The sequence below is a fragment of the Triticum aestivum genome, chromosome 3D, assembly GCF_018294505.1.
Source record: "Triticum aestivum cultivar Chinese Spring chromosome 3D, IWGSC CS RefSeq v2.1, whole genome shotgun sequence".
In the NCBI taxonomy this organism is placed as follows: Eukaryota; Viridiplantae; Streptophyta; class Magnoliopsida; order Poales; family Poaceae; genus Triticum; species Triticum aestivum.
The window spans coordinates 141,860,380-141,871,699 of NC_057802.1; the positions used below are offsets into that span (position 1 = coordinate 141,860,380).

The 11,320-nt window shown below is 47.8% G+C and overlaps 1 protein-coding gene and 1 long non-coding RNA gene across 6 annotated transcripts; one reads left to right on the plus strand and one right to left on the minus strand.

Annotated features, from left to right (window-relative positions):
• The first annotated feature begins 5,589 nt into the window (after positions 1-5,589).
• Positions 5,590-10,117, plus strand: LOC123077918 (uncharacterized). Of its 3 annotated transcripts, none has more exons than XR_006436897.1 (8): positions 5,590-5,899; positions 6,002-6,209; positions 6,296-6,404; positions 6,763-6,973; positions 7,142-7,198; positions 8,006-8,050; positions 8,126-8,254; positions 9,915-10,117. It is a non-coding gene; the product is annotated as an uncharacterized lncRNA (long non-coding RNA). The 3 variants fall into 3 exon arrangements; XR_006436898.1 differs by having other exon boundaries at positions 5,590-5,895; XR_006436899.1 differs by lacking the exon at positions 6,296-6,404.
• On the minus strand, positions 9,033-11,320 carry LOC123077917 (uncharacterized). Of its 3 annotated transcripts, none has more exons than XR_006436896.1 (4): positions 10,982-11,320; positions 9,974-10,165; positions 9,538-9,858; positions 9,034-9,342 (listed from the first exon to the last, which is right to left on the minus strand). XR_006436896.1 is itself a non-coding variant. In XM_044500282.1 (3 exons), exons 1-3 carry the CDS (start codon positions 11,097-11,099, stop codon positions 9,743-9,745), a joined length of 429 nt encoding a protein of 142 aa, XP_044356217.1. In that variant the 5' UTR covers positions 11,100-11,318; the 3' UTR covers positions 9,033-9,742. The 3 variants fall into 3 exon arrangements, 1 of the variants encoding a protein (XP_044356217.1); XR_006436895.1 differs by having other exon boundaries at positions 9,036-9,342; positions 9,538-9,861; positions 10,982-11,317; XM_044500282.1 differs by having other exon boundaries at positions 9,033-9,861; positions 10,982-11,318.

Here is an 11,320-nt window from a genome sequence, read left to right on the forward strand (position 1 = left end):
CTCGCCCCACGAGCCCCTCTCCCCTCCGCCGCCTCCTCTCCTTCACTTTTCTCTCCGGCGTCGCCCCCAAAGGAGGCGCACATGGGCGGTGGATCCGTGCTAGAGAAGAGCAGCGGGGACTGCGCTCCGTTAGTGATAGGGTGCAGCCGGCCGCGGGGAAGATCGCGCCGCCGCCCTTTCCTTCCTCCATCCCCGCCCCTGCCACGAGCCCCTCCTCTTCCCCTTCCATACCGGCCTCTGCCGCTGTCCTCATTGGGCATCACTCCATGTTGCGGAGGACGGTTTGCAGCCTGTGCAGTTGAGGTGAGGAACGGAGGTGGGGGGAAGGAGCAACAATGGGGAAGATGTTGTGTGCATTGTGGGAAGCAGCTTGTTGATGTTAGGAATAAGCAACTTGTATTCCCATGAGGCCATAGGCCGATATATATACATGTACAGGTGTGGTACATATGCAGGAAACCCCTTATACTACAGGATAAATACAAAGGGGTATACATGACTTATATTATAACTCTAACACCCCCCCTCAAACTCATGGTGGAGGAACAACACTGAGTTTGGAGAGATAAAAGCCATGTTGTGCTCTAGTCTGGGCCTTCATCAGGAAATCCGCCAACTGTAACTCGGAAGGCACATACTGAAGAGCAACGACCTGATCCTGCACAGCAGCGCGCACATAGAAAGCATCAACACCAATATGCTTGGTGAGCTCATGCTTCACAGGATCACGCGCAATGCTAATAGCACCTGTACTGTCAGATAAGAGCATAGTCGGTGTAGTGACAGAAACACCAAAGTCCTGAAGTAACCACCGTAACCAAGTCACCTCTGCTGTCAAAAGAGCCATAGCTCGCAACTCAGCCTCAGCACTCGAACGGGAAACTGCAATCTGTTTCTTCGTCTTCCAGGCAATGAGAGAACCGCCAAGAAAAACACAGTAAGCAGAAAGCGAACGGCGATCAGAAGGATCACTAGCCCACGTAGCATCCGCATAGGCCTGAAGCTGTAAAGAACTGGAGCTAGGGAAGAAGAGACGGTGAGAGATCGTGCCCCAAAGATATCAGAGAACACGAAGGAGATGACTATAATGAACCGATGTGGGAGCAGAAACAAACTGACTCAGAATATGAACCGGATAAGAGATGTCCGGACGAGTGACAGCTAGATAGACAAGACTGCCAACGAGATGACGATAACGCGTCGGGTCAGCGAGAGGATCACCATCAGTAGCACGAAGGTGAACATTGAGCTCCATAGGAGTCTCAACAGTGCGTTCGTCAGAAAGAGCAGCACGAGCAAGAAGATCCTGGATATACTTTTCCTGGGATATAAAAAAGCCATCAGAGGTAGAAGAGACTTCAATCCCAAGAAAATAGCGAAGAGGTCCAAGATCAGACATAAGAAACTGCTCACTAAGACGGGCCTTTACAAAGGCAATATACTCGGGGTCATCCCCAGTGATGACCATATCATCAACATAGAGAAGAAGAAGAGTCCGGCCACGAGGAGAAAGGTGAATAAACAATGCGGGATCATGAACACTTGCTGAAAAACCAGCAGTAGTGACCACAGAAGCAAAACGCTCAAACCAGGCGCGAGGGGCTTGCTTAAGACCATAGAGAGAGCGACGAAGACGACACACCATGCCATCAGGAACAGAATACCCAGGTGGTGGCTGCATGTACACCTCCTCACGCAGCTCACCATTAAGAAAGGCATTCTTAACATCAAGCTGAGATATAGACCAGTGGCGTGCAGAGGCAACTGCAAGAAGTGTACGAATAGTGGTCATATGGGCCACAGGAGCAAAAGTCTCGTCATAATCACGACCATGCTCCTGCTGAAAACCACGAGCCACGAGACGAGCTTTGTGACGCTCAAGAGAACCATCGGAGCGAGTCTTAACCTTGTAGACCCACTTACAAGTGATGGGACGGACTCCGGGAGGAAGAGAAACAAGATCCCAGGTACCAGTACGTTCAAGAGCAGCAATCTCCTCTGCCATCGCAAACTGCCATTCAGGATGAACAACAGCCTGACGGTAAGAAGTCGGCTCAAGAACAGCAGCACCAGCGGTGGGAAATCCAAAGCGATCAATAGGCGGACGAGGACGAGAACGCAAGCCATAAGTAGGCTGAGAGGAAGAGGACGAATCATCCAAGGAAGCATCCACAGGTCGTGAACGACGAGTGTAATGCTGAGGAAGAGATGGAACAAGAGAAGGAGGAATCGCCAAGGTAGAATCAGGGGGTGGCGACGAAGAAGTCACCGGAGATGAAGGTGTAGAATCCGGGGACATGCTAGGTGAGGAGACCGGGAAAGATGGTGGCGGTGAATCGACGAGGGGTGGAGAAGCAGAGGGAGTGGGACGAATAGGCACAGGCGCGACGAGAGTGATAGGGGAGTCAGGAAAAGTGAGAAAAGAGATATCCTCCACTGAAAAGACCGAGGAAGATGGCCGTGGGTAAAAAGGACGAGACTCATCAAAAGTCACATCTCGAGAGATACGCATCCGACGACCGACAGGATCCCAACAACGATAGCCCTTATGCTCATCACTGTAGCCTAAGAAGACACACTCAACAGACTGCGCGGTCAGTTTGGTGCGTTCGCGAGGGGCAAGAAGAACATAGCAAACACAACCAAACAAGCGAAGCATCGAATAATCGGGAGAGCGATCAAACAGATGCTCAAAAGGAACACCACCCTGCAAAGCAGCAGATGGCTGAAGGTTGATGAGATAGACAGAAGTGGAGATAGCCTCGGCCCAAAAATGAGGCGGAAGAGAGGCGGCGATCATCATAGCACGAGCCGTCTCAAGAAGGTGACGATGCTTGCGCTCAGACACACCATTCTGAGCATGAGCACCAGGACAAGAGAACTGGGCAAGAGTACCCTGCTCAGCAAGGACACCACGCAACATCTTAGATATATACTCACCAGCGGAGTCAGCACGAAAAACACGAATGGGTGAAGAGAACTGAGTATGAACCATGGCAGCAAAACGCTTATAAATAGACAACACCTCACTACGTGAAGTCATGAAATAAAGCCATGTGTAACGAGAAAAATCATCGATGAAAATAATATAGTATTTATGACCACCTTTCGAAGTGAAAGGAGCCGGACCCCATACATCAGAATGGACTAAATCGAAAGGACGCTGAGACACTGACTCACTATGAGAATATGGTAGCTGAATCTGCTTGCCAAGACGACAACCCTGACACTCTAAAGAGACATCTCCTGAGACAGACCCCAGAAGACCTCGACGAACTAAAGACGATAAGCGAGAACGACACAGATGACCAAGTCGATGATGCCACTGCTTGAAGGAACCAGTAACAGAAGCGACAGCAGCGGAGGAACTGGCGATGGTGGTGGCAGCGGAAGGAACATGAAGCCAGTCCAACTCCCAAAGACCCTGAGAATCACGGCGGCGAGGGCCAGCCCCAACCAGAGTGTGCGTGCGACGATCCTGAACAGAACAAGAGTCAACATCAAGAATGACACGACAACCAGAATCAGTAAGTTGACCGGCAGAAAACAGATTCATGGTAAGTCGAGGAACATGAGCAACATCAGGAACAGAATAAGAAGGAGTAGAAAGATGGCCTCTACTAGCAACAGAAAGTGGAGTACCATCAGCAGTGAAGACATGAACAGGAGAATCCAGCGAGCGAAGAGAAGACAAAGCGGAAGAATGAGAAGACATATGAAAAGAAGCTCCAGAATCCAGAACCCATGGGGATGTACCTGACTGTGTAGAGGGCGGGTGCTCAGTGCGGGAAGCATCAGTCACAGAACCAGCAGTACCCGTCGAGGAAGAACCGGAAGCCGTGAGCAGACGCTTAAGTCTCAGAATATCCTGCTCGGTCAAAGCAATGGCTGAAGCTGGCGAGGGAGATGACGAAGTCCCTGAGGAGGATGATCGCGCCTTGCGCAGGTGTTTCCGCTTTGTGTAGCACTGGGACTCAATATGACCATCATTGTTGCAGTAGTCACAATGTGAACGGGGCCGACCTGAGCCTCCAGAAGGAGTGGGCAAAAGCGGCGGAGCACTCGAGCGAGAATGGGGCGGTGCAGCAGGTGGAGTGGAAGAAACCCGAGTAGCGAGCACAGAGGGAACCTCCAGCAAACCAGCACCACGTAGGCGAGTCTCCTCAGCACGAATCTCTGAAAGCGCCTCCATGAGAGAAATACGGCCACGAGCAAGCAACTGAGCACGCCGGGGCTCAAACTCCTTACGGAGCCGAGACAGGAACTCGTAGACGCGATGAAACTCCAAATCGGCCTGGACAGCCTGGCAGCAGGGGCAAGTACGACAACCAGCACTGCGGAGAGAATCAAGCTGGCGCCAGATAGCAGAACTCTGTGCATAAAAGTCATCAACAGTAGAGTCACCCTGCTGAAGAGCATGCTCCTGACGAACCACAGAAAGGTATAAGGCATCACCAGAGGGCTCATAGCGCTGACGAAGACAGGTCCACATCTGGAAGACAGTAGGAAGACCCAGAAACTCAGAAGCAAACTGAGGCAGAACACTAGCAGTGAGAACAGCTGCAGCACGAGCATCATCATCAAGCCACTGGGTGTAAACAGACAAAGCACCATGATACGTCTGAAGAGCCTCCTCATAAGCCAAAGCCCTCTCATCATAGGCACGATCAGCAGCCTCATCAGCAACCTTAGCCGGATCCTTGGCGGCCTGATTAGCATCCGGAGGAAGAACCAGGGGAGTCGGCGGAGTAGGGGCCACCGGAGGAACCGGACGTGGCGGACAGCAGACCTCGCCAGAAAGAACACCCCAGAGACGGATGCCACGCATGTGAATGCGCATGAAGCCAGCGAACTCGGTGTAGTTGGTACCATCGAAGATCACCGGACAGCGAGGGACAGCAACGTAGCCTGATGCAGCAGACATTTTTTATTTTTTTTTGCAAAGATCCGAAAATAGCAGAGGCCGGACGAGGACGGCGGCTGGGAGCGAAATCCGGCGCAGCAGACCTCAGATGACAGCAGTAGACGATCGGGAGGAGAGGGACCTGGTGATCCACACAGCAGGAGACATGGCTGCGAGCCTAGCGGGCCTGGCGAGCAGCGCCTGGGCGGGAACGACGTCCTGGCGGGAGCTGCGTCCTGGCGAGCAGCGCTGGGCGGGAGGGAAGGGCGCCTGGCGGGAGCTGCGTCCGGGCGGGAGCGGCGCTGACCGCGAGCTTGCGGGAGGAGCGGACGACGGGAACGGCGCCGACCTGGAGCGGCGCCTGGGCGAGAAGTAACGACGCCTGGCGAAGAGAAGACGCGGCGGCGGCGAGATGGGATCGGAGCACGAGTTGCGCGTGCGAAAAAAAAGACCTAAAGCTCTAATACCATGTTAGGAATAAGCAACTTGTATTCCAATGAGGCCATAGGCCGATATATATACATGTACATGTGTGGTACATATGTAGGAAACCCCTTATACTACAGGATAAATACAAAGAGGTATACATGACTTATATTATAACTTTAACAGTTGAAAGCCCTGGCTGGCCAGGGGATAAGAGCAGGAGGTAAAAACCCTAGATGCCATCCTCTCATTCGGGCTGCATCCCCACGTCTCGTGTTGCCCTCTCTCCTCCCCATTGCTCTTGTTTTCCCCCTGATTTCTCTTTTCTATTTTCCCCTTTGTGGTTTGACTAGGCGGTTTATAGGGTCATCCAATTTTTATTTGCAGGTGCTAATCTTGCTGCAAGTTGTTGGCTGGGTCTCTTTCTCCCTAGGGAAGGCATAGTAGACCTCGGGTAAATCAAGGATCTCGCGGTGGCTATAGCGATGCCCCTATCATCTCATCCCTCTTTCTATGTGCTTCTCTCCATGGACAGCATCGCCATGGCCAGATCGATGGTTAAAGCCGTAGGTGAAATATATTTATCTTTATTAGTCATTTATGACAAGCACACTCTTCCTTGATTTGATTTTCTTCAGGATGTGATTATTTACTGTTTTTCTCTCGATGCAGCATTTTCCCTTGATTAAGTTCAGAAGATGGCGCTCGTTGCCAGCGGGATCTCGAGGAACATGTGACCTCCATGGTGTTCACTGCCAGACGGTTTGGCAAGGAGGGGTAGCTTATGCGGCGATCTTTCTTGGGGAACCCTGGGCAACCGTCATTCAGGTCTCCTACTAAAGCTCCTCCTCGCCACACGCCATGTCTTCCACCCTGACATGTAAGTTGCGCTCCACCCATCCCCATCTCTCTCTCTTGTTTATGTTGTCTGATTGAATGATTATGGTCATCTCATGATTGTGGAAGATTTCTTGCTCTTCTGGGCTTGTGGAAGTGGCCACTTATGGAGGTTGATTGATTTGGTTGGTTCGATAGGATCCCAACCTGAGGAGAATAATGGTTTGGAGATGGCTAGGTAATGTGATAGATTCAGACATCTTATTTGTTGGATGTGTATTTCTTTTTAAATAGGCAATATGTTCTTGTTTGATTGCTCTACAAGGTCTCAAATAGTCAGCTACCATCATTCTTAAATCAAAGGAAAGATTACTGCACTTGTAGTTATGATATGTGCTAATAATGAATTGAAAACATGAAAATTGTAACCTGAAGGTTTGAGCGTTGTCACCTAACCTTTTCTGTTTATAATGAACACCAGGGTATAAATCTTCAAGTGCCTTTCTTGTTTAAGCTTGTGTTCGATTAGCTTGCAGCCCTTGGTAGCACTAAGACTTCACTGGCATCATTTACAACCCTATTGGCTCTCTTTGCAGCGGTCTGTGGGGCATCGACCAGACTGGCAGCGACCCCGATGGAGGGGAAGGGCTCGACAGGCGCTTCCAGGCAGGAGAGGCTTGGGGGCCTCGTGGATTGGGGAGATGGCGGCCACCCGGGTTTCTTCGATCGATCTGCGATCTGGACAGGGCCACGGCAACGCGAGCGTGGGGCGTAGGCGAGCGACCCTCTGCAGCCACGCGTTGACAGGTAGAAGGCATAACACTCCTCCCACCTTTGCTTCTCCCCTCCTCCCCTTCACTTCCCACTCCTTTCCGATCTAGACTGCCCACCTACGTCCGCATCTTTTTTCTCTCGATTTGTACTACTTGATTCTTTGGTTCTCTTATAATATTATTTTGATTCCTCAACTTTTAGTTACCTGTCGAGACTATAAGAAGAATTTTGAGGAAGAATTTGATCAAGAAGACCAAGGTGAATTATATCTCTCTTGAACACAGTCACGCCTGTTCCTGCATTTTTGGATTTTTCTGTGTAGTAGAGCACATGCCATGATTTTGTACTCCTCTTCCTTCCGCAACCTTGCCTGCCGAGCGCACTGAGCTGTTTTGCTGTACAAAGAGCCTCTCCTTTTCAATGTGCCATGGTGTCCCTCTCCAGGCTAGCTCCAAACTTCTGCCCCCATCATTCCCATGGTGTCTAAGAATATCATAGGGAAGAGGCTCTGGGAGAGGGGGTTTGGTTTTACTTTTCTGGTTTTGCAACGCGATGCGATGAATTTATCTTGCACGTATGGCTTTATTCCTTCATTTACCATATGCAAATATTAATCTTCAATTTGTTTGGTTTCCTATGAGTGGAGATTACTGTGATGCTATGTAAGCCTAAAGTGTAGAGTGAATCAGATATGTGCTAGGTCCACTAATTTAGCTCATTACCTTGCTTCACTGTTGTGTAGATGCAAAACTTGTTTTCCCTTGTGCTGAATTTGCCACTATTTTTCATTTCTTCTCATTATGATCTAATCAAAGTGACTCGATGTATTTGAGGCTCTCGTGCATGTCTGGTTTGGACTTGCCCTTACTTTTTTACCAAATCACTAAACTAAACTGTATAAATAAAATAGACCCCCTCCTTTCCAACACCTTATATATTATTAGAGTGAGCAATAACATGTTATCATATTCGGTTTCTTGTGAGCAGCACTTCAGTTTAGATTGTCATATACTCTTTGGTATATAGCATTTTTGCTTATATCTATTGCCTATTTTGCATAGAAAGATGGTTTGCTTTGGAGAGGAATTAGATGAGGCCCATGAGTCCTAAGTAAGTGTGATAAGCAAGCCCTGCACTTCTATTTACTGTTAAGCGTCAACTAAATTTCTGATACTGGCATTTCAGAGATAATACAATCAATCCAACTGTTAACTTTGGTGTGCTTTTTGGACGGACTAATATGAAGACGCTGGCTAGCTCGCATTGCCATCATATAGTCTAGAAGCAAGGGCAAGGATTATAGGGAAAATAAAGGTACAATGCTCCAAATATATTTTACCTTCTCGGCGAAGTTTTGGTGCTTGCGCAAGAAAATAACACCATCAATATACCTACTGCTCATTTTTTATTTAGGCAATTAGCCATCCGTAGGAAAAGCCAACTAATTGTACTTTCTCTATTGCAGAGGTGAAATTACTACTACTTTTCGAAAGTTTTTTTTATGCATGTTCCCCTTTCTTAATCTTCTATTTTTTCAAATGTACATACCTATGCTTATAATCATTATTACACTTGGTTCTACTGCAAGAGCATACTTTATCTTTCCATTTCCATCAATCCATCTTGATGTGTGATCGGGTTGTTGTGTGATGCTGTTAGCTATTGATATGGTGTCTGCTTATGTCTGTTCATAAGTACACCCTTTGCCTATTGTTCGGTTGAGACATATAGCAAGCACAAGAAAAATCTGCTAATGAGTCCTTAGCTAGCTTTTGATATTTTAGTCCTCTGGCCTTGTTCACACATAGCTCCAAAATTAGGGAACTAGAAATAACTGATTCTTGTCCCCAAAAAACAGCTAGGTGATTTTCATAGACCTTCTGACCTTCATTATTATATGCTTTTGCATTTGTTGCATTCGTTCTTTCAGGTTGTTTCATTATTTTTCCATGTTGGCTTTAGGATGCCCAGTGTATTTCAGCTCATATGTACATGTATTGTGTATGGTTTATTTGTCCTATCTGCCGGTGTCTGAGCATGACAAGCAGCAAAGAGGGAGGGGGATTTTTCAAGTACAAAGCAAAATGTGCACAAAATAGATGCAGCTCACAATGTCATAGCATAGAGTGGAAAAAATATACATTGTACATATATCATAAATACTATTATCCAGTGCTCACGATTTATGTTCACATAGATACATGGTAACAACAACATCCCTGGTTTTGTGGATAATGACTACTCCAGTGCCACAACTGTAGAATACACTAGACTGGTCAAAAGTGCTCCATTGCCTCAATTGTAGAATACACCGGACTGGCCAAAAGTTGTCCATAGCCACAACTGTAGAATACATGTCGCAGTTTGACCTTCATACTCTCAATTTGAAGCTTCAGCTCATCCTGTTTAGCCAAAAAATATCATAAATTGTACATTCATTTGGGTAAACATGTTGGCTTTCATGTAGTGATATTTTGCTTTGGCAGTGTGCATCGTATGATGCTGAGGCCTAGAGATGAACCCTTCCATCATCTTAAAAGAAAAAAAAGTTTGTACCCAATAGAATGAAATATTTTTGCCCAGGGTGAAACAACTACCTGGGCATGAGAATGCCTAAGGTCTCTTGCAGTTTCTGAAACTGCTGCCTGCAGATCAGAGATATCTCGGAAGCTATCTCCCCGGAAGCTCCTGTAAACTGAATCCCCACTGCTGCTGCTACTGAGTTGCGCTACTGTGTGACTGGTTGTGAATTTGTCTTCAGGGTTGTATCAGCATGGTAAGAGATCTCGCTGCCAGCACTGCCTAAAGGGCTAGCTTCAGGATTGACCTATTTATATTTACGAGTGTGTGATCACATTGCGATGGCAGAGATGACTGGCGGAATAATACAGTTGATGTTCCATTTCTGTCAGCCCACTCTGCTGTAGACAGAATAGTTAGTAACACTCTAATACACTTTTTTGTTTGTATTCAGTTGATAGGTGTAATCAACAATTTTCAGAAAACAAAATCAAATGCAGACTTGAGTATTACTTGAGGGCGCACTGGAAAGGCTTCCAGAGCTAGGAGAAGAAACGGTTGAAGAAGATATGGTCTTGGGTGTTTCACAGGCATCAGGTGTAAGAGTGCACGAATGACAGTTTGCCCTTTGAAACGACGTACGCCGTACAGAAGCTTGGAATGCATTCAGAGATTTTTGTTGAAGTCTTGCTTCCTTTGAGCTTCCTGCAAAAAATCAACAATGGTAACCACACGATTAAGATTGCACTAGGCATTTCTTATCCTATACTCTACTGGGTTTTATTCTTTATAAAAATTGTTCAGCTAAATTTTCTGCAAATTTCCATATTGAACTTGGAACCAAGTAGTTGCAGTGCAACCTTCAGTGTTAGGCCGGTAGCTGGGGAATTAAATGAGAAGACAATGATAATCCTACCAAATGCTTTTCTCACTATATATCACAGTGCTCCAGCTAATCATCCTAAAAGTTTTCCAAGGCGTATAGTGGTAACATTAGACACTACCAACATCAAACGTGGTGTAGAACTGAAATTAGTATGACAGAGAGAACTAATAAAGGGGTGAAAGTTTCTTATGACCGTAATATCGTCCGTTTTCGTCCGACCAGTTTCGTAAGTTGTCCTTGGTCGTCCGTATATGTTTCTGCTTGGTAAGTTATGTGGGATAGAATTCGAATTTCTGTTATGGGCCACTAAAAAATTGCCCGATGTGCTAATCTTTTGGACTTCTTTTGTAATTAATAGTCCCACCCTGCTTCTTTACATCAAATCCTAGCAACTTATATATGTGCTAGATATGCAAGAATCAAACAAGCGAGCGAAGCCTGCCGCATAATGCCACCAATCGAAAAACATCTCCTCCGAGGAGGAAGACCAGGCTGCTATCAGCAACCAGCGAGCGAGGAAGGAACCAAAGAATAGAAACAGCCCGTCGGCTTGTGCAGCTGCGGAGCATCCTGAAGACCCCTGTAACACTAAAAGAGGGGAGGGAAGGGTGGATGGAGGAGGAGCAGAGAATCACCTCCAGGCCAAGGAGTTGGTGTCGCAGGCGACGACCCCCGCCAGGGGCAGTGGTCGCGGCCGCCGTCCCAGTCGACGAGCGCGTTGGCGACGTTGCCGAAGCACGCCTTGACGGACATTAGCGCCTCCCCTGTCTCCTATCCCGTCGCTGCCAACAGCCCAAGCACCGCCGCACGACGACGGTCCTAAAGCGACCGTCCTTACCTTTTCCCTCCGCCGCCTGCACACTCCGTACGGGATCGAGAAATCTCCTCTCCGGACCCACCTTGTGTCCGTCAGGGGAAGAAGCATAGCCGTGGTGGTGGTGTGTTTTTTTGACGGGTGTGGTGGTGTGTTGTTT